Source organism: Lissotriton helveticus, chromosome 8 (assembly GCF_964261635.1).
Source record: "Lissotriton helveticus chromosome 8, aLisHel1.1, whole genome shotgun sequence".
NCBI lineage: Eukaryota > Metazoa > Chordata > Amphibia > Caudata > Salamandridae > Lissotriton > Lissotriton helveticus.
Window position 1 is genome coordinate 451,573,134 of NC_136069.1, and position 23,473 is coordinate 451,596,606.

Consider the following 23,473-nt stretch of genomic DNA (forward strand, 5'->3'; position numbering starts at 1 on the left):
CTAGGAATTTCTCGATCTCGGTTTTAATTACAGTAAGTTTTTCGCAAGAGGAGAACATATGTAGCAAGTCAGCCGAGCCTTGCTGACATCTCGGGCAATTGCTATCCGTCCTCATACCCCAATCATATAACTTAGAAGGAGTGTAGTATAGATTGAAGAGAGTTTTAAAATGCTGTGCCTTCAGATTGGAGGACCGAAGAACCTGCCTATCCAGATATAGAGCTTTATCAAGATCTGCATCTGGATCTTGCAGTTTAACTGCCCAGGCTGCCTCATGTTTCTCAAGATCATCTGGCAGCTTTTCAATTAACTCCTGATATATAACCCTAATCCTATCTCCACCCCTCAATAGATATTCCAGTATGGAGCTATGAGCGCCAAAGGCAGCGGCCAATCCAGCAGCCTTAAGCGTTCGCAAATTCTGAAGATACTTGAAGTTATGACCAGTAGGCAAACCATATTTCTGCTGCATGGCATCAAGTGTCATAATATTGCCATTCAGTATTACATCCCCCACTGTCTGGATGCCCTGCTGTTCCCATATTTTCCAAGCCCCGTCTACGCACAGGTTCGGGGAGAACCCTGATTTCCACAATGGTGTATGTGTGTTAATCCTGGGGATCTGTAATGATTTTTGCAGTGTTTTCCACAAATCCCAAGCGCCAAGGGGAACCTTAAGCCTGTTTTTTTTTAAGAATCTGCGACCAGTTTTTCTCAGTAATGCGCCTACGGCTTCCTTACCCATTAAAAGTTCATATATTGATTGGGGGGCATACAAATCGGAGGTCGGGTCCAGGGTGTATTTTTCCCTAGGTGTAGATTCAAATAAGATAGACATCTGAGTCAATAAACAGGCCCAATGATAAAATCTTACATTTGGGGCTCCTAAACCTCCATGTTCCTGGGGGAGAGTCCTGTATTTAGCTGCCCTCCTTGTCTTACCATATTGCCACAGGAAGCTGTTAAAAATACTCAGTTTTTTTTATCACCCCCTCATCGATTAGATGAGGAATGGATCTATATAAATAAAGAAGTTTGGGCAGCATGGTCATTTTTAGAACATTTGTCCTACCTATAAGGGATAAATGCAATGCATCCATACACTTCAAGTCTATCTCGATTTTTTTGAGGAGTGGATTAAAATTATCTTGTACAATTGAGCCTGTAGCTGCATTAATAATTACCCCAACATAAGTTGCAGAGTTGACATATCGCTGATCCATTTTGACTATGTCCTTAGAGCATATCACCTGTGTTTTTGCCTCGTTTAGGCGATACCCAGAATAATATCCAAATTGCTTGGTGACTGACTTCCACCAAAATTCGCATGGTCTCTGCAGGGTCTGATGTAATAACTGCCAGATCGTCGGCATATGCTAATATTTTGCTCTCGAACCCGTTGGTTATTACCGGCTTGATACTATGATTCCCCAGTATCTGCCTAACCAGCGGGTCCATATATAATGCAAATAAAATAGGCGAGCAGGGACACCCCTGATGGGTGCCTCTGCTTATCGTGATCTTATCTGAGCTCTGGCCCATCACCTGAATACGGGCCACCGGGTCACAATACATAGCCTTGAAAGCCGTCAGGATTTTAGGACCGAAACCTCTCTCCACTAGGACATCCCAGAGATATTGCCACCTAACGCGATCAAATGCTTTTTCTGCGTCGAGGAGGATCATGGCGACTCCCCTCCCCCCCTCAGCATGGGCCTCAAACAACGAAATTGCTCTTCTAATATGGTCCGTCGTACCGCGACCTGGAATGAACCCATGCTGCCAGGGGGAGACGAGCCCACCAATGACCCTCCCCAACCTCGTGGCCAAGATCTTCGCGTATAGCTTATTGTCGGAATTTATAAGGGAGATCGGCCTATATGACCCAGTACTTTCTCTTGGCTTTCCCTTTTTGTGGAAGACGACTATATTAGTGTCCTTCCATGTTTCGGGGATTTTGCCCGTACAGATAATCCCATTGAACAGGTCCAATAGCAGCGGAGCGACTTCAACCGACGAACATTTATAGAGCTCCAGGGGAATGCTGTCAGGACCAGCAGCTTTGCCGGCAGCCAGATTGGATAGTGCTTCCCGTACCTCTTCGGCCGTTATATTGCTCTCTAGATTTACCGCCTCAAGTGGCTCCAATTTAGGACCTAGGTCCGGGTAACGACCATCCAGCCAAGCAGCCCCTGCTTCTTCCTTATACAGAATTTGGTAAAATTTTGCAAACACCGATAGGATATCCTGAGGCTCAACAAAGTCCTGCCCCTCATCGTGGATACTAGTTATTACATTTTTAACGCTATCTTGCCTGATTCTTAGAGCCAGTGCCCTCCCAGCCTGCTCCCCTTTCTCATACATTTTCCTCCTATACGTCCAATATTCTGTCGCCGCCTTTTCAGCCAATTGTTTCTGCAATTCTGCTTTAATCAAACAGATTCTGATTGGACTCTCACTACCTTCCTTCCCTTGATCCAGATCGAGAAAGTGCTGCTCTTCTGCCTTGACTAAATCTGCTAAGAGCTTATTCTTCGCATCCTGTTGTTTTTTCCTTGCCTGGGCAGTATAACTAGTGACCTCCCCTCTTAATGCTGCCTTGAAAGAATCCCAAACAGAGTTCCTTGAGGCACTGTATTGATTTGCATCAAAGAACTCACAAGCCCATTTCCGTAAATGTTCCACGAACGGAACATCAGCCAGAAGTTTCCGATTAAATGTCCAGGGCCTTCTTTTTCTGACCGGTCCTAGACCACTATATCTGATTACCAGTGGACTGTGATCCAAAAGGACCTTAGGGAGCTTCATAATATTAACCTTACCAATTTCCACCGATGAAATTAAGAAATAGTCCAGTTTACAATACTTCTGGTGAGGGCATGAGAAATAAGTGAACCCTGGATCATCAGGATGTTTTGTCCCCCATATGTCAGTTAAGCCATGTGAATGCATCATTGAGAGGAGTGCCCTGGAGACTCTTGGCTTCCTACCAGTATACGGTACTCTTTTAGTCAAATCTATTGAAATATTAAGATCACCACACACCAGAATGGGTACAGGCCAGGTTGACAGTTCCCCCTCCAGTATTTCAAATACTGCTGGGTCATCCTGATTTGATCCGTAAATCCGTAAATCCCACAGATTGTTAAACCACACCCCAGTTCTGCCAAAGCCCATCTACCCAAAGGATCCGATTTAGCACGTTTAGCCCCCCCCCCAACATTGTTTTACCTAGAATTACCACCCCCCTTATTGTTGAAGTCTGAGAGGAGCATGACAATATCTCAAAGCCACCAACCCCTAACAACTTTCTTTTCGCCCAAGGCAGATGCGTTTCCTGCATACACAGAATATCGATGGGTTCGGACTTGACAAACTCCGCTAGTCTAGCTCTTTTTCGCCAATCATTCAGCCCCCCTATGTTGACCGAATATATACTAATGCTTGACATCTTTATTTTTCAACCGTCTCCTAGTTTTTATTACCAAGGATTGAATAGGGACAATATCCATACCATATACATTATGCCTCACAAATCTGAACTTTATACCGCCTATTCGCAATTTTTTTTATGCTTCCCCCACCTCCCCCCACCACCTGTGACCCCTACACCCCCCCTTGGAACCCACCCCAACCTGCCTCCCCCCTCTCCCCTCCCTCTCCCTCTAGAAGCGCTCAGACCGAGGTCTGTGCGTTGATGGATAGGTGCAGCAGCATGGTGCATGGGTGCAACTACCATTTCGGAAACAAACATTATGAATAACATATCCTACCCCCAGAGCCCCTCTACCCCCTCACCAAGCTCAAAACAAAAGATCAAAAGAAAAATAGAAGCAGTGGCGTTTCAGGCCTTACATCCCACCTCACTGATACCAAAAGTTCCCAACGCCCTTCTAGTCTCTCATCTACTTTTTCTCAATTTATAGTTCACAGAGAGTCCAAGAACTCCTTTGCCTTCACCTCAGATGAGAAATATTGAGTCTTGCCATCCCTCACTACCTTAAGTTGTGCTGGATTTACTAAATAGACCAGCATATGCTTATCCTGGAAGGGCTTGATCAGCTGCCGAAGTCTCCATCGCCTCTCCACCGTTACGTGGCAGAAATCTGGTCGAACGAAAAAGGACAGGCCCTCACTAGTTCTTCTTGCGTCGGGTCTAGCCTTGTCAGATATAATTTGCCTGAGGATGAAGTTCCCGAGAAAAATTAAAACTGCCCTTGGCTTGTCACTAGCTGCCCCTGGGCGGACTTTAAACGGGGTACGATGGGCTCTATGGATTTCAGATGACCAGTTCCAATCTGACAGCTCCGGGAATGCATTCTTGAATAGGTTGATCATGAAGGCCCTGATATGACCCCTCGACCCCCTCCGGAACCCCCAGTACACGTAGGTTATTGCGTCTTAGCCTGTTTTCCATATCCTCCAGCTTCCACTGGATGTCAACAACCTGTGCTGCCTGGGAGTCGACCTTGAGTGAAGCCGAAGCAGCTTCTGATTCGGTCGCCACAATCCGTTCCTCTAAGTTGGTAACCCTTTCCCCAACATTGGCATGAGCCTTAGACAGTTTTCTGACAACACCTTGCAGTTTACGCATTGCTGCCTGTGATTTCCTAGTATCCTGTCTGGCTTCTTCCCTGTGCGTGAGGATAGTCTGATAAGTAACGTCCAGCAGGGGAGGAAGGGAGGCAGGTACCTCGACATCAGGGCTACCCTGAAGTGGCAGAGCTGAAGAATGATCCCAGGCCAGACCCCTGTGCGATTGAGCGTGAACATTATCCTGGGCGGCAGGTCTTTTAGCCGTACTAGGGGGGGTCTGTTCCAGGTCGCTATCCGACTCTATGTTACTGCCCTCTTGAGAAGAACTCCTCTCATCGTCAGACCATTCTGCCTCTTCAGTCAGGGAATAGACGCATTCACTGCTATAATTCTCCTTTTCCTGTTCACTCTCCATACCATCCGCTAGAGTCATTAGGGCGAGAGGAGGACATAAAAGTGTAATATCTTTCTCCCTGCCATCATCCCCTTTCACCAGCTCCTGGCCCGTAGCAACCTCTGGTAGCTCATTGTTCATCAGATCGGGTACGCACGCTGTTTTAGATAAAGCCCTGCCAGTAACATCTTTGCTGGTTACAGTCCCACTGTCTTGGTCTTGATCATCTGTCCCTGTCCCAGAAGGCTCGGGGGTCCCCTGAATTACATCTTCGCCCGCTACATCAGACAAATCGACAGAAATTGCAACATCCTGATCAGTTGGCGTACATTCCACAACCCCCAGCAGTGGTGCACACGCAGCGCTAGTACCTGGATCTTTTACTGCTTCCTTGGATGGTGAGTGAGGCGCCGCCGCCGCCGCGTTCTTATGACTTTTACCACTTCGGACAAGCAGCTCCGATATTGATGGAGACTGCCTTGATCGCATCGACGTTTGTTTGCCCTTTTTGGTTTGTTCGGGCAATTCTGTTTGTTCCGTCAGGGGATCGAGCTCCGGAATGCCTTCCCGTGGATGCACTGTGGTAGCCGCTGCCTGGGCGCCCTGAGCAGCTTGAGCAGCCTGTGCTTTCTTCTTTGCAGCTTCACTTACAGATTTCCAAACATTCCTGTGTCCAGGATATTTCCACCCCAATAAGATTAGATTGCAGCAAATAAAAAGTTAATGGTGAACAATTAATGCACCTTTCTGCTTCTTTACGCTTCAGACAAACGACATACATCGACCTAATAAAGATTTTCAACTTGGGATGAGATATATATCATGGGGTGCTCATTGTTCTGTTAATGCCAACCATTATCACACTTCCCTATTCCTTGTCGTGAGTTACCAAAACTGGACCAATACATGTGGTAGTGCTTCCAGATCAGGGTAAATCCTGCTCAGATGGTCACGGGGGAGACATTGAAGACATTTGCCAATGAATGAATATGCAGACTCTTAGCTTTACTGTCTTTGGTGACAGTAAACTCCGGTGCTATGCAGCTAAAGTAATAAACTGCATGATCTCCAGGAAGCCTTAGGTTGGTTGCCTGTGCAGTTCATACTATGAAAGAAGTTGGTTTTACATTGTTGGGCCATGTCTATGAAATTGTGTTTTAAATCCGTAAAAGGACCACTAAGAACTGATTTTTACCAAGCATGCGGCTTTTCTTTATTTGGAAGACGTGCAGGGACTGTGCTCCTTCCAGAAATGCGTGAGAGTTGCACAAGGCACTTTACCTTTGTTTATTATGCTTCATTCATTGTTTTTCCCTCTTGGGAAAAGAGAGAGCACAGCTCAACATGAATCCCTTAACTACATCACTGTAGTTTGTAGATTTTATCAAACGTTATGTATTAATTGGGCACTATAGGTTCCAGCCTTCATTTTGCAATGGTAGTAATAAGAAGGAAAATTGAGCTTGGAGATCCCGGGTCTGAATCATGAACATGTTCTACTTCATTATGCATGTTCTAGATGGGTCTGTGCAACTATTTTGCTTAGATTGTGTTGTTTGCAGCACATACTTGGAACCACAGAGCAGTGGATGTCTCCATGCTTCCAAGCTACACTTTATGCAACTTATACATATATTTTCTGAATTAATGTATGCACTGTAGGCTTCTCAGTTTCAGCATTGACCTCTTCTGGGTCTGTTCTTGGTTGCTAAAGATGTTCATGATTTGGCTCTTGTCCTTCCATATGAGGGGACGCAGCTTATACAGGTATCCTTTTCAGACCAGCACCCACACATTTAAAAACAGGAGTGTAAGATACAGCACTTTATCAGAGGACATTGATTCTAGAGGCATCCATATGCACTGTGATCTTTGTAGTCACATTCTTGATACATGAGTTTTAGAAAGCAAAGCTCTGTCCTGCTGTCAGTCAATCAATCAGGGTTAGTAAAGTGCAGCTACTCACCCACAAAGGTCTCAAGGTGCTAAGGGAGAGGGGGGCACAGTTGAGTGCTGGGGTCATCTGAAGAGCCTTGTCTTGAGGTCCTTCCTGAACTAGAGCAGTGTAGGGACTTGCCGGAGGAGGAGGTCATTCTGGGCCTTGGCTGCGAGGTAGGAGAAGGACTTTCCTCCCGTTCTGGTCATGTAGATGCATGGAATAGTGGCCAGAGAGAGGTGAGCTGATCGGTGGTGTCTCTTGGGTGTGTGGAAGGAGAGGGTCAGTGAAGGAGCATTACATAATGATAGTACCTCTTGCCCTTGATCCTACTCATATTTCAGCCTTGAACCTGCTGACTACTACACAGTAATGTGCTGTGAGCCGAATTCATATGAGGTGAGCCATGTACCCAAAGTGGGTATGGGAGTAGGTCCAGGTACTTTACAGATGGTAAAAAGACATATTCGGTGCTTACCTTAGCCCAAAAGAGTCATCACAGACGCATCCATCTTGGAAAGTGCTTGCCTTTCCACTGCTTTGATATGAGAGGATATCAAAGTCATAAACTTGCCACAAAATCCAGTGTTTCCCAGGTTCTACTGAAAGTTATTCCTATTGGTGGTGTTTTATTGGTTAAAATCGTTTTTTACTGAAAACCGGAAACCCTACACACCCTGCCATTTTCCTAATACTACCTTTACCCCCAGATTGTGCCCTATCTCTCACACACTGCCCGTGTTCCTCCATCACCATCTAATTCATGTAACCATGCAGCCAACCACTCATTTATCATCCATCCATTTGCATTACCCCCTCATTCAGCCACACACTGACACAGGAAATGAATGAAAAAGTGCATTCACTTATCATACATATTGGCATTGCAAATGCTTGTTTGCATATATGTTTGTCAGAGTCTGACTGGGGAAGGACGGACACCACGACCTGGGGTACTCGAATAATCCTTGTTTTATTGTCAGTTAAGTCTATTTCAACATCAAGAGAGCAGAGATGCACACAGTTCGATACACAATCCGATAGGTGCGGTTTCCTTCCCGACATGGGCTCCTGCTTCTCGAATCCCCGTCTCGGCTCTCCCTCAGGCTCTTCTCGGGTCTGGTTTGGCTCGGAAAAGAAAGAGACAAAACAGCCGGGTTACTGACTGGTCCGGGGTCAAGACATGGGAGGGGGTAAGGGAGTGAGGGGTCACCAGGGTACCACCACCTTCGTAGACTTAGGTCGTTACTTCAAAGTGACACAGGGAACGTAACACGGCCCGTGAGCACCCTCGTCCTACCCCGTCCCACCCCGTGAACTGAATAGCCCTTGAAAACGCCCTCGTACCTTGTGAAGCCACACTTCTCCCTTGGAAGTGTGGCAGGGCGGCTCGTGGGACCGTTGGCCTCCTGGCTTGTCGAGTCTCTGCTCCGGCAACCCCTGCAGTGGCGTGTTGGTCCTTCCATCTTCTTCTTCTTTGGCGTTCTCCTCCTCGTGGCTCGGCTGCTCACCTGGAGATTTCGCGCCGTCGGATGAGAACGGGGCTTCCTTAAACGCCCCTAGTGCCCACGATTGGTTCAGGTCCAATGACGATCTCCTTCCCGATTGGTGGACCGTCAGGGAACATCCCCCTGACGTCAAGGAAGGCAGGTCCAGAGACGGGGTCAATGAAGGCAGAGCCGAGGACATCCAGGAAACGTCCAAGGGGTCCTGCGAACGGGGCGGAAATGGACAAACGTTAACAGAGACATCGCGTCCGTCCGCGACAGGGACCATGTCCTCGTGACACATCCCACCCCCACGATTGACCCGATCGGGGGAAAGAGGAAAGCGGGAGAGAAAGTCAACATTCCCCTGCTGAGAACCCTTTCGATGCCTGACGTCAATTTGAAAAGGCTGCAACGCCAAGAACCAGCGCAGGATTCGTTCATTGTTCCCCCGGTTACGTTGAAGCCAGGTCAAGGGGGCATGATCGGTATACAATACAAAGGGGCGCCCCTCGAGGTAGTACCTCAGCTTTTCCACCCCCCACCGAACAGCTAGGCACTCCTCTTCAATCGTTGAATAAGCCTGCTCCCTAGGAAACAGTTTTCGGCTGATAAAGAGCACAGGCCTCTCAGCACCATGTTCGTCTTCCTGGGAAAGGACAGCCCCAATGCCAACCCCAGAAGCATCTGTCTGCAGAATGAAAGGCTTAAGGAAATCAGGGGAAACGAGGACAGTGGAAGAGGTCAGGGCATCTTTCAAAGCCTGGAATGCCGAGGTGTGCATGACAGAAGGGGTCAGTAGAGAGGAGGACTTAACAGCTTTACCAAGGAGGTCAGTGAGAGGACCCGCTAGATTAGCAAACTGAGGGATAAACCGGCGGTAATACCCCACCAACCCCAAGAAAGCCCGGAGCTCTTTTTTTGTGGACGGATATGGCAAGGCCTTGATAGCCTCGAGTTTCTCGATCTGAGGTTTGATCTGACCATCCCCTAGAAGATAACCCAGATACCTGACTTGTTGAAAAGCAACTCGAGATTTTTTTGCATTGATGTGCAAATTGGCTTCTTTCAGACTTAACAATATGTTTCCCAGATGTACCAGGTGGTCGTCCCAGGTCTTACTAAACACGACTATATCGTCTAGATAAGCCGATGCATATGACAAGTGAGGTGCCAATAGTGTATCCATGACTCTCTGAAACGTTGCAGGTGCCCCGTGCAACCCAAAGGGTAGTACCGTAAAGTGGAAATGCCCAGAGGGGGTCGAGAAGGCTGTTTTTTCCCTATCCTTCCTTGCAAGGGGTATCTGCCAATATCCCTTGGTGAGGTCGATGGTGGTAATGTAACGGGCCTCACCAAGGCGTTTCAGGAGTTCATCAACTCTAGGTAAGGGATAGGCATCCTGTTTAGACACCCTGTTAACGGCCCTAAAGTCGATACAAAACCGAATGCTACCATCAGGTTTTGGCACTAAAACCACCGGTGAACACCAGTTGCTGTGGGAAGGAACTATGATCCCGGACTTTAACATGTTTTGTACCTCTGTCTGAAAGGCCTGACGTCTTGCCTCTGGGATCCGATATGGCTTCTGTTTTACCACTGTATTAGGTAGAGTGGGGATGAAGTGTTCTGCCAAATGTGTGCGCCCTGGCTGGTCAGAGAACACTTCCGAATGTGACAAAAGAAGAGACCTAATTTCTTCTTGTTGTTTGGGAGATAGATCCTGGTTTATAGGAGTATCCCCGACAGTATGGTTTGTCTCTGTTACCGGTGAAACCACATTGACTGTTTGGGGAGGTTTACGTAGCCACTTTTTGAGAAGATTAATGTGATACATTTGAGATTTCCCTCTTCCCAACTGTACCAGATAGGTAGTGCGCCCTATTTTCCTAATGATTTTAAAGGGGCCCTGCCATTCCTTTTACATTTTATGTGTCGAGGAAGGTAATGAAATCAGAACCCAATCCCCGACATCCAGTTCTCTCCACTTCTTACCGCGATCATAGAAGGTTTTCTGTTTGGCTTGGGCTATGGCCAAATGATCGTGGGCAAGTGTTCTGAGTTTGTGTAATCTGGACTGTAGCTGACGTGTATAATCCAATAAGGCCTCTGCTTCCTGAGCTCCCTCTGCCTCCCAACTGTCTCTTGTAATTTCTAGCAGTGTCCTTGGAGGTCTCCCGAACAGTAGTTCAAAGGGAGAGGTCCCTAAACTGGACTGTTTTTGGCTACGTAGCACAAAGAGGGCAAGGGGGAGTAACTGGTCCCAGTTCTTCCCGTCCCCAGACAGGAGTTTCTTTAGGGTTAGCTTCAGGGAGCCATTGTAACGCTCAACCAAACCATCTGTCTGGGGGTGATACACAGATGTTTTGATGTGTTTAATGTTTTACTGCACACATACCTGTTGCATCAAACGGGAAACAAAAGGGGTACCCTGGTCGGTAACAATTTCCCTTGGAAAACCCATACGAGAGAACACCTCAACTAGCCTCTGGGCTATGGCTGCCGAAGTAGCTGCCTTAAGAGGAAAAGCCTCTGGATATCGCGTAGCATAGTCAACCAATACAAGGGCGTACGGATGACCTCTAGATGACTTAGGCAACGGGCCGATCAAGTCCATCCCAACGCGGTCAAAGGGAACTCCTATAATGGGCATAGGAACCAAAGGGACCGGGGGAGGAGTGTAGGGATTCCGTTTTTGACAAATTCTACACTCCTGACAGTACTTTTGGACTTGAGCGTAAATTCCCGGCCCAAAAAAATGTCGCAGTATGGACTGTCCTGTTTTTTCTGCCCCTGAGTGACCTGCCAAAAGATGGGCATGCCCGAAAAACAATATCTGGTCACGAAAGTCGTTCGGGACCAACAGTTGGGGCTCTGCGTCAGCTTTCGCGAGTCTATACAGGAGGCCATTTTTCTCAATAAAAGTAGGGTAACTTTTAGTGGATGGGTCTTGTCCGTCTCGTGCGACCTGCCATGCATTCGTGAGACTTGCATCATTTAACTGAGCAGTTCTAAAGTGCGTATCCCTGGCCCACGGTTCTGAAGCCAACAAGGAGTCATGGGGGAGGGATAGGTTTTGGAGGGTATCCAACAACAATGCATTAAAGGAGGGATTATCGGTTCCAATGATAATGGGCTCTGGTAATTTGGACATAACCCCTACAGTGACTTCCATGCCTTTCCCTGAGGGGGTGTACAGCGTGACTCTGGCTACAGGGTATTCCTTAACGTCCCCATGGACACACCGAATGTGGACCTGTTTCCCCGGGATGAGAGAAGAGGGATCCACAAGCTCCTCTCTTATAACGGAGTGTTTACAGCCGGAATCCAACAACGCTCTTATAGAGGCACCGTTAAGAGAAACCCTTACGTAGAAAGTGGTTCCTGTTTCTTGGGCGTATAATATGGACCTGGGGGCATAGCTCACATCCATGGGTTCGTCTTCTTTTTCTTTTTTTTTTTCGACAGTACCGGGCTATATGACCCCATTCCCCGCATTCGAAACATTGAGGTCCGGTATTTGGCAATTCAGGTCGTTGGAACCGTATCTTTGGTGGTGGTTCCGGTACGGGTTTTTGGAGTTTCTTTTCAGGTTTGAGGGGAACTGTGATTTTGCTTGGTTTGTCAGGTTCCCTCATGTACGGCTTGCCTTGAGCCCGGGCATAGCAAGTGGCCATTTCTATGGCGTGCTCTAGCGTCAACCCCGCATGTTGTTTGAGCCACCTTTGAGTGCTATATGGAAGGGCTTCGATAAACTGTTCAAGATACACTTTGTTCATGATGGCATCGATGTTACCTTCCTGGGGTTTTAGCCATAGATCAGCAGCTTCCTTCAACTTAAAAAACAGAGTCTTAGGTAGATCCCCGGGAGACCCTCTTTCTTGGCGGAAACGTAGGCGATGAGTTTCTTCGTCTACCCCTAATCTATCGAGGATATATTGTTTTACCACTGCGTATGCTGTGGTGCCGTCTCGATTCACCGTCTGGTAAGCTGCCTGAGCTTCCCCTATCAACAGCGGAGCCAGGTAAAAGGGCCATCTATCCCCAGGCCACGAACTAGCTCTCGCGGCCCTCTCAAAATTGAGAAAGAAAGCAAGGGGGTCTTCTCCGGGAGTGAATTTCTGCAGCGGTACTACCGTGCCTGGGGGCGGGGCTGTAACCCTTCCTTGACCCAGAACAGTCATTAGTTGTGTTTGTCCTTCAGCAAGTTTCAGTATATTTTCCGACTGACTTTGGATGGCTGGGAAAATGCAGCCCGGTCTGCCTCCATTTGGGTCAGTATGTTTTCCATTCTTTATCGGATGGCGTGGTTCCCGTAGGCTCCTGGCTGGCTCGCCACTTGTCAGAGTCTGACTGGGGAAGGACGGACACCACGACCTGGGGTACTCGAATAATCCTTGTTTTATTGTCAGTTAAGTCTATTTCAACATCAAGAGAGCAGAGATGCACACAGTTCGATACACAATCCGATAGGTGCGGTTTCCTTCCCGACTTGGGCTCCTGCTTCTCGAATCCCCGTCTCGGCTCTCCCTCGGGCTCTTCTCGGGTCTGGTTTGGCTCGGAAAAGAAAGAGACAAAACAGCCGGGTTACTGGCTGGTCCGGAGTCAAGACATGGGAGGGGGTAAGGGAGTGAGGGGTCACCAGGGTTCCACCACCTTCGTAGACTTAGGTCGTTACTTCAAAGTGACACAGGGAACGTAACACGGCCCGTGAGCACCCTCGTCCTACCCCGTCCCACCCCGTCCCACCCCGTGAACTGAATAGCCCTTGGAAACGCCCTCGTACCTTGTGAAGCCACACTTCTCCCTTGGAAGTGTGGCAGGGCGGCTCGTGGGACCGTTGGCCTCCTGGCTTGTCGAGTCTCTGCTCCGGCAACCCCTGCAGTGGCGTGTTGGTCCTTCCGTCTTCTTCTTCTTTGGCGTTCTCCTCCTCGTGGCTCGGCTGCTCACCTGGAGATTTCGCGCCGTCGGATGAGAACGGGGCTTCCTTTAACGCCCCTAGTGCCCACGATTGGTTCAGGTCCAATGACGATCTCCTTCCCGATTGGTGGACCGTCAGGGAACATCCCCCTGACGTCAAGGAAGGCAGGTCCAGAGACGGGGTCAATGAAGGCAGAGCCGAGGACATCCAGGAAACGTCCAAGGGGTCCTGCGAACGGGGCGGAAATGGACAAACGTTAACAGAGACATCGCGTCCGTCCGCGACAGGGACCATGTCCTCGTGACAATGTTCATGTGTCTATTTTGATTAAAAATGTGGGGAAATATGGTACAAAGTAGCACAATTATCTTTTAGCAATATGATAATGAAAGCAATTAATGTCAGTGATTTGGGAGCCATTCCTAACCGCTCATGTATCATTATTCCTAATGCTGTTGACGTACAAGATAATCAAAGAAAACTGCATCAGTCGCCCTCTCTGAGGGGACAAACTGCCTGATACATTTTCACAGTTCAAGCCTTTATTCTATTACCATGTAAAATACTACTTGGGAGGTGAGTCAATTCCCTGCATGCATCCTCCTTTGTACAACTCATTGACGCTTTTATCAGCATATCCTATTTTTGTGTGTATGTTCCTGCTTATGATAACCGTCTGCTTTAGTTAACTGATTGTAATTTGGGAATGCAACAAGTTGTTACAATTGTGCTGCTGTTTATATGTTTTACAATCTAATCACATACAGTATTTTGTTGACTGTACTTCCACAAAGGTTAACAATCACATGAACCACAAACTTTAGTTGCAATCTTTCTCTGAAATGGTCAAAAAGCAAGTGACAACCCATTGCATAGGCTCGGTAGAAGCAAAATATATTCTTGGGCCCATACTGGGGTGGGGAGGGGCAGACATACCACAGACCAGCTTGTTGGTGTGCAAAAGGCCGCTTTATTGGAAACAGGTGCACCTTACAAATACATACCCTTGGCCTGTGCCGAACAAAACTAAGCCTCACTAAATATATACTACCTAACATACCTCGCTCTCCCCACCCCTAAAATTGGATCCCCCCTGCAACAAATATAAACACCAACTTGCAATTTCCAACTTTCCTACCTACCTAACTATATAACTTCTTATATCTACCCAACTGTAAACCGCAGCCGGCTGCTGGGTCACTACCACCAAAATGGTGGGTAGTTTCCCAAAATGTCTGGCTAAATATGCCACTAGCCCAAAGATAGCCCAAGAGCAGCCCAAAAGGAGCCCACAAAGCCCAACCAGCCCAACTGAGGTGCTGGCTGCCCAGATAGCCCAAGACCAGCCCAACCAGCCCAAAAGGAGCCCACAAAGCACAACCAGCCCAACTGACTGAGGTGCTGGCTGCCCCTCCCCCTCCGCTCAAGGCCAAAATCCCCCGGGAGGGCCAGGCCTCCCGCTGGTCGGCCACCCCGCCCAAAGCCCTATTCCCCAAATGAATTAAGAAGAAAGGGATTGGGTCATATGAGAGAGGGTCATCCTGTTGCATTAGGAACCTAGACAAAACTCACCAAAGCCCATAAGATATACTGAAATTCAGTAAGAATTCTTTGTTGTTACTTTTGAATCTGGACACATTGGTTCAATCTGAGCGTCCAGCATGTAGCACAAGTAGCTTCTAGCAAAGCACAATAAAGATCTAAATCAAAATGACTTGCACTGTATGTGGTTTACAGATCTCACTCCTCTCCAGAAATTTATTCTGCTGTCTGCCTTTCAGAAATTCATTTTTTCAATATTTTCACTTTTTTGTAGTTTGATTGGAAATGTGTGTGTTTGTTTTTTTAGCCTTCTGATGAAGAGACTACCAGTCTGAATGCGCCAATGTCCAACATCACGGAAGAGGATCAACTCAAGGATGACTCACACAATCACCTCAGCCCTCTAAAAGGTGTGAGAATAAGCAGAGTATTGTACTGGCTCCATAATATTTTTATGTCATTTCACTGAGCATGTCTGCTATATTGGTATTGTTGTGCTAGGTAGAACCCAGTTCAAAATGTAGGCTCCACGTCTAATTTAATGTAGGCCCACACATCTGCACATAGGTGAAATTTGTAATGGTTGTTGTGAAGATAACTTGGGTTTGTCCGTAAAGTGATGTCAGACCGATTTCTGTCATGAATGTAGCGTTCCCTCCTACGTCTCATTTCCTTATTACTCCATCCTTATGATAATTTCTGATCAATTGTGCCTTGTGTGGTTTTGTCCTAGAGACAAAGTTATTTGTGCTAGGTTACTCTTGTGGTGTGATTTAGCCATGTAAAGTCCAGCTTCTCAAGACAAGTGAGCTTCATCTGGTGATAAAGGCTAGCCATTATTATGAAATAGGTCTTGATGTTAGGTCTCCTGTGTTTTATGTTATAATACAACCATGCTGCATTGTTACATGATGGTCTGTAGTGTCCCTGTGTTAGAGGGGGAACACAGCTAGACAAATTGAGGGAGACGTGATCCAGTGACTAAGTTGTTGATTTAGGAAGCTTCGGTTAGAATAATCATCATTTGTGTTGATGAATTAAACTATTAGACATACATAAAATAATAATAAACACACGCAATGGCTCTCTTGCCACAAAACAAACAATGGATATTAGAACATTGACAGAGCACAAACTAGTTCCTAACATGGACTAGACATAGTAAGAAAATTAAACAAAAACCCGGGTATGCAATCGTAATGTTATGAAAAAGTCTCAACACAATGGTCATAAACGGTCATTCTTGATTCAAAGAACAATGATATTTTTGCTTGATCGCACATCATATTTCCTAAGTATTGGTTACAGGCAAACCCTACCGCTCCTTTCCAAGTCTGGACTCTTACATACAAAACAGGCTCACTTTTTGTGGTCATAATAGTTTCATTATTCCTTAGCTGGGTTGGATTTCTACACACAGCTACATTCATGCAGTTGCAGGTTTGAAAAAGCATCTTGAAGTTCTTTCAAGCTTTTTTCATTGTTATGTTATGTAGTGAGAATAAACAATATCATGAACAGTTGAAAGTCATCATATTACTACTGTCTTTGTCCTGGAATGCTGCTTTTATGATCTGATGGATTACTGAGATTTGTGTAGTTCCCAGTTGTCACGATCATGGCCTCACACTGCTGTTGAATTTCAGGTACCTTCACAGCGTGGTCCGAACTATTCCGTCACACACCAGAATTTGTTTTCTGACTTTTCTTTTTGGGATATGGAAAATGTGTGTGGGTGGCAGTGTTATGCTGTTTTCAAGTAGTTTGACTTAACGTGGTTAGTACAGTTTGGATTGTGATGTGGAAATACATTACCAATTTTGGTTTAGTGTGTTGTGTTGTCATGGAGTGATATATTTCTATACCTGGTACTGAAAACATTCCCAGCAATATACCTCCTTGATACTTAAAGGGATGTCAGTCCGTTTATAGAAACAAAGTTTACAATCTGCTAGATGTTATCTTTTAGAAATAGTTGTTTAAATGTTTGCCCAGTCTTGCATCTCCAACAAATCCCAACAATGAGCATGCTAGAATAGTTTTTTAATTCATTATGTCAGATAGGGATTTGAGATCTGCTGTGACATTGTGCACTGGAAGGCCCCTTTGAAACATGCATCACAAGTCTCAAGGTAGAACACATACATTTGATAGAATGAGATTTACTGTTCCCAGTGCTTTATTAAAAAGTCAACAGATCCTGTTTCAACTGGCATCTTGTCCCAGGCTCCGTTATCATTAACACTCGAACCTCATAACATTTTATTTCAGTAAAGGAATTCATTCAGTTATCTCTGAGGCCCTCCGAACTTATAAAATATAGTTCAACAACCACAGTTACTTTACATAATGGCTATCTTCACTTTTCATTTCCTGATGTAGGTAATGTAAAAGTCAATTACGTGATTGATGTAAATAATGTTAGAACATTGGGATGTTGAGCGCTCCATTGAAGACAGTGAAATGGCTGAGGGACAATGATGGCTGCTATAGGCCTTCGACTCCAACCTTCCTATATTTGTTTTCTGTTTCTCCCTGTTTAATTAGAACATTCTAAACTCAATAGATGGAATATTCAATTAGCTTTATAACCCTTATACCTTGGATATATTAAGTGTTAAACAAACTCAGCCAAATTATAACTTGGGTTGAGGGTCTTTAACGACTGGTATAGCCTTCATCAGTGGGCTGTAATATAAATCTGCCTCAGCTACCCACAACCACCTGTGCTGTTCTTAATATCTATCACATTAGGCATTCCAAAGCCTGGTAGGATTTAATTTTAGTGCCCTACAGCATTTTAAGTACTGCTCTCAGAATTTAACAAACATTTTCAACCCTTTTTCCATCCTTTCGCACACACTGCAATGTGAAGCTCTAAAATGGTCTCTGTACCTAGAGTAGGCAATATTCCCATTAAGAGGCTCTCTCGTTTCTCATTTGAGCCAAGCCATTAATCTTTGTCATTATTTCATGTGAACAAAGAAATTATTGTTCCGTCATTTCATTCTCATCTTCTGCTGTAGAGGAGCAGCTTTTTACCCTCAACTTTCTTAAGATATTTTCTGCTTCTTTACTGAAAAGATGACATTTTTTCCTTGTTGTAGTTCTGTTCATCCCTTTTAGCTGCATCTGACAATAGACTAAACTTTTCTAGATCCATGCTGTTCTACTTTATATTCAGTGCATGTTCACAATCTCCCTTGCTACAATGATTAGTCTAGGTTTGATTGTATGGCTCTATCTGCATCAGAGTATCTCCATCTCCCTGTAGCCATAACAGACTGATGCAAAGTAGCTCTGGGGGGGACAACGTTATCCCACCTGTCTTATGTTACCATTTCCATGTGTCCAGTGTCTCTGTTCTATAGGTGATAATACACTTAAGCTGGTACCTGCTCTTCTTAAACAAATTGTTTCCTTAGTTCTAGGTCGCTTTAGAACTTTCCACAATAAATATGAAAATGTCACAATTCATCATTAAAAACATTCACTCTTTGTGTCCTGTGTGTGGAGTTAACTCCTCCCTATTGCTTTCCTCATCCATATGCACAGGTATTCTAGTAAAGGGGAGGTTTCATATGGATACCATTTTCTTCTGCTAATATTTTTTGATTATAGGTGAGATGTTGCCTTCTTATTGTTACATACAAAGAAGTAAACACAAAAATACAGCCCTGAACTGATAATGAGACAAAATGTATTTACATATATTAACCAGAAAATAAAAATGAGCAGGATTGAAAATTGATCATCCTTTATAGGTAACTAACAACACAGCTAGAGGAGAGTGAAATGAAAACATGGAGGAAATTGTTTCAATTAGGACTTGATACCCTGTAATGCAATTCTTAAGTATTTACTAAAAATGTCAGATTTTCACGAGAATAGGTACAGCCCATGAAAATGCATTCACCTGTAGCTCATGCTGCTCAGCATTTATTTTTATTTATTGGATTCATGTCCTGCTACAGTGATCTTAGTTTGTGTTTAGTATACAGAAGCATATGGAGGCGTCTTCACTTTTATATACTTGGGTGTCATAATGAAGATTCTTATTTAAGCAATAGAACAGCTATTGGGCGAGAGCCACTCAATTTGATTCAATCAGTAGTTGAACATACTTGATTTCTGGGCTAGAACTCCACCCAAACTGGACGAGGAGAGATTTCTCAGGGTAACACAATAGCAGCTGTCATAAGAGAATATGGATCTCTTATTTTCAGCTGCAGCCTGCACTTCTCATGCACAATTACAGAGGGAACGTGCATTATCTGTTGCACCACCTACAAGGCAGCTGAGGATTTACCAACTTTTTGGAGGAGGCCATTGTTGGGATAGATTCAGGATTAGCATGTACCTTGAGAGGCACAGAAGAAGGGAACATAGTCTAATGTGAATTCCAGGTGTTGCATGGGTTCTCCATTCATGCTCTACCCATTTCACACAGTATGGATGCTGGAGCAGGAAGGGAGCAATAAGAATCAGCTGATATGGTACACTAAATAGTGCTGTGTTCAGGGCCTTGCTTTGGCCAGGTCATTATGTGCGCTGGTAGATGCAAAATTGTGGATTAAGATAATAACTTACAAACTTTTTTGGTATGAACCAGTGGTTAAAAAGATGGCGTCTTTCATCCCGGTCAGGAATTATTGCACTTGAATAGATCAGTAAAGCTTTTTGTCAGCTCTCGTGCGAGTAGTTAAGTTGTCCTGGTTAAAGATTTCTGTGGAAAGGAGATCTGCTAGGGGATGTCATATTCCCTCCTCACACATCTCCCACCACGGAACCAGTCGGGTTCTGGGAGGAAAAGAGATATAAGAAAATATAAACAACACTGCCTAATTCTTTAGGTAACTTAGAGACTGGAATATGAAAGTACTTTACTTTCTCAAGCTACGTTAAAATGCAAAACATCTCCCAAGAAAAATTGAACAAAATGTATGAAGAGAGAAAACAATCAATCAGAACATTTGTAGAGTGCACTACTCACCCATGAGGGTCTCAAGGCGCTGGGGGGGAAGGGAGGAGTGCTACTACTGCTCGAATAGCCAGGTCTTGAGTAGCCTCCTGAAGGTTAGTAGGTCCTGGGTCTGCCGTAGGAGGATGGGGAGGGTGTTCCAGGTCTTGGCGGCGAGGTGGGATAACGATCTGCCGCCAGTGGTCATTCTTTGGATGCGGGGGGCGGTGGCGAGAGCGAGGTCGGCGGAGCAGAGCTGGCTGTTCGGGGTGTAGAAGGTGAGCGGTCTGTTGAGGTATGCTGGTCCGGTGTTGTGGAGTGCTTTGTGTGCATGGGTGAGGAGCTGGAATGTGATCCTCTTGTTGACGGGAAGCCAGTGCAGGACTCTCACGTGGGGTGTGATGTGGCAGTGACAAGGGATATCGAGGATCGGGCGTGCAGAGGTGTTCTGTATTAATTGTAGTCATTTCAGGAGTTTGACTGAGGCTCCTGCATAGAGGGCATTTCCGTAGTCCAGCCTGCTGCTAACTAGGGCCTGAGTGACCTTTCTTCTTGTTGTCAGTTGGGATCCACCTTTAGATCTTCTGGAGCATGCGGAGGGTGTTGAAGCAGGAGAATGAGACGGCGTTGACTTGCTTGGTCATGGAGAGTGTTGAGTCGTGGATGAACCACAGGTTGCGTGCGTGGTCGGTGTGTGTCGGGGCTGGTCCCAGTGTGGTCGGCCACCGGGAGTCGTCCCAGGCTGAGGGGGTGGAGCCGAGGATGAGGGCTTCAGTCTTGTCCGAGATCAGCTTCAGACAGCTATTCTTCATCCATTCGGCGACGGCCATCATTCCTTCGTGGAGGTTGGTTTTGGTGGTGAGGGGGTCCTTGGTGAGGGAGAGGATCAACTGGGTGTCATCGGCGTAAGAGATGATGTTGAGGTCGTGCAGTCGGGCGATGTGGGCGAGCGGTGCCATGTAGACGTTGAACAATGTCGGGCTGAGGGATGATCCTTGGGGTACGCCGCAGGTGATCTCGGAGGTTATGGAACGGAAAAGTGGGAGGCGGATGCTCTGGGTTCTGCCGGAGAGGAAGGAGCGATACAAAAGGGGATGATGGACGGAGCGTTTGAGCAAATCAAACACTCACCCCCAGTCAACTGATCTGGGTTAAATCCATCACCATTCTTTAGCCCACTCAGCCACCCCAGTTCAGACATGGCCATATGCAAATCAGTCTGACCCTGTGCCTCATGGGAACAGTCCAGCCCGAACTGCCAAGCCATGTCTTCCCTGGACCGGAAACAAGCATAATCATTGGACTATTGGTTTATTTCTCACTCCATACACGCAAGGCCGACCACAAGTTAACAGACCTCTCACCCCCACATAGTGTATCCAATCTACTCACCGCCATGATGTTTTTAAGGCAGTCTGCAAATTTTGGAGGGAGTTCCGACTTCCACTCTTTACAGATCTCTCTTCTAGCGATGACAATTACATAAAAAATAAACTGTGATATGTTGCTATTAATGTCATAAACAGGAGGGAGACCAAAGAAAATCAATCTAGGGGTGCATATAAGAGAAAATGAAAGTACTTCTTCTAAAAAACCACACACTTGTCTCCAGTAGTTACTAATTTCAGGACATTCAACAAACATATGTATGTCATTAGCTTCTTGGGCCTGACATCTGGGGCAAAAGTATTGAGCTGCTGACATCCTAGAAAGCCTCGCCGGGGTCCAATAAGCCCTGTACATTGTAAATAAATGGTTCCTTCTTAAGTTTGAAGGTTTAATGGTTTTTTGAGACATAGAAAAAGAGTCTACCCAAAGTTCCACTAGATTGTCTGAAATCTGAACCGTGGAGGAATCCCATAGTTTATTATTATCTGTTTGCAAATTATCCTTACTCTCCAGTAAGATTTTGTACCATTGAGCAGTTTTTCCTTTCCTGCCTATATTGCCGCTTGTTAAGATTAACAAGGGGTTCTCATCTTCTGTATTCCAGGTTTGGCTTCCCCACCAGGCCGACAATTGGTAGAATTTAAATCTCGTGAGGGTGCCCCCGGTTAAACTTGCCAAGACTTCCCAGCTCAATACTTTCGAAGCATCACAAAGATCCCCCCATTTTGAAAGACCGGCTCTTTTCAATGGGAGAGCTAATTGATCCAACAAACAGTCTGGAGTTCCGGGAGAATCCCAAATTGGAGCTTGTGAATGATAGTAGTGAATACCTAAAATCTTTCGGATCTGTAGCCAATTGTCTAAGGCTGCCTTTAGTAGCTTCAGTCGAACTTCTTAAAAAAAATTTTGATCTCCAAATTTGAACAAAAAGAAGTCTGCACTATGTGGGAGGTCTAGAAGCATAGTCTGAAAAAGTATGCCATGGGAAGTAAAATCCTGCTTATTAGCCAAGAGTCTAAAGTTTTTGAATTGGAAGGCATAGCAATAGAGAAGTAAATCTGGAAGGGCTAAACCACCAAGTTTTAATCCTCTCCTCAACTTTTTCCAAGCTATCCTGGGAGATTTTGTTGCCCAGATAAAGGAACCTATCCTACCTTGCAAATTAAGGATATCTTTTTTATTAAATACTAAAGGGATAGAATTAAAGAGAAATGTTAGGCAGGGTGTTCCATCTGAGCAAGAGTTTTTTAACCTCTTTTATTACTACTTCCCAGCTGGTCTTGGGAGTATCTTCCAGTTTTTGAGTAAGTTGAATACCCAAATATCTAATCTTGGATTTAGCTTCTGGAATAGGGACGGGATTATTCCAACACATAATGTCAGTTTTGTCCCTATTAATACTATACCCGGATACTATACCAAAATCCTCAGCTAATTGGAATAATTTCGGTATTGCTTCTAATGGATTGGAAGTATAAAGAAGAAGATCGTCCGCGTATAGGGCTGTCTTCAGTGTTAAATCTCCTATTTTAAATGGTTTGATTACTGGGTCCTGTCTTAGGGAACAAACAAAAGGCTCAATATATATATCGAACAGTAATGGAGACAGGGGGCATCCTTGCCTCGTCCCTCTGCAAATGTCCAACCAATCAGACAAACCACCATTTACCAAGATCTTAGCTCTCGGACCCCTATATAAAGTCTCAACTCCTCTAACAAAAATCTCTGGGAAGCCGAATTTCACCATAGCTTTCCATAGATAAGACCAGTTCACTTGGTCGAACGCTTTGGCCGCGTCTATTGCAACAATGGCAAGCGGCTTCTTCTTCTCTATTGCAAAGTCTATAGCACCCAATACTTGAAATGTAAGTTCATTTAATTGCCGACCAGGAATAAATCCCCTCTGATCTGGATGAATGATAGATTTTATAACTTTCGCGAGTCTAGTTGCCAGGATGCCAGAATATATTTTTGAGTCTGAGTTTAAAAGTGAGATAGGACGGTAAGACTCTATCCTTTCAGGGTCTTTATTTGGTTTCGCAATTAAAGAAATTGTGGCATCTGACCAAGAAGACGGTATTCGTTCTCCCTGAATGAATATTTTATTAAATAATTTCTGTAGTGGGTCTAGGATTTCTTCCACACTATCCTTGTAGACCTCTATCGGAAGTCCGTCGGGTCCGGAAGCCTTATTTCTTGCCATCTTCTTCAGTTGAGACCTGATCTCACCCTCCGATATCTCCTTTGTCAACAAAGCTATATCTATATCGCTCAACTGTGGCAAGTCTCATAAAATCCACAAAGTGTC

The 23,473-nt window shown here is 45.4% G+C and overlaps 1 protein-coding gene across 4 annotated transcripts in view; it reads left to right on the top strand.

The window, feature by feature from the left end:
- LRCH1 (leucine rich repeats and calponin homology domain containing 1) overlaps positions 1-23,473 on the top strand; it is a 758,040-nt gene that overhangs the window by 469,777 nt on the left and 264,790 nt on the right. For all 4 annotated transcript variants that reach the window (XM_078657325.1, XM_078657324.1, XM_078657326.1 and 1 more), the window contains exon 8: positions 15,124-15,226. In XM_078657325.1, coding sequence (XP_078513451.1) covers positions 15,124-15,226 — 103 coding nt within the window. The remainder of the gene's footprint in view (positions 1-15,123; positions 15,227-23,473) is intronic.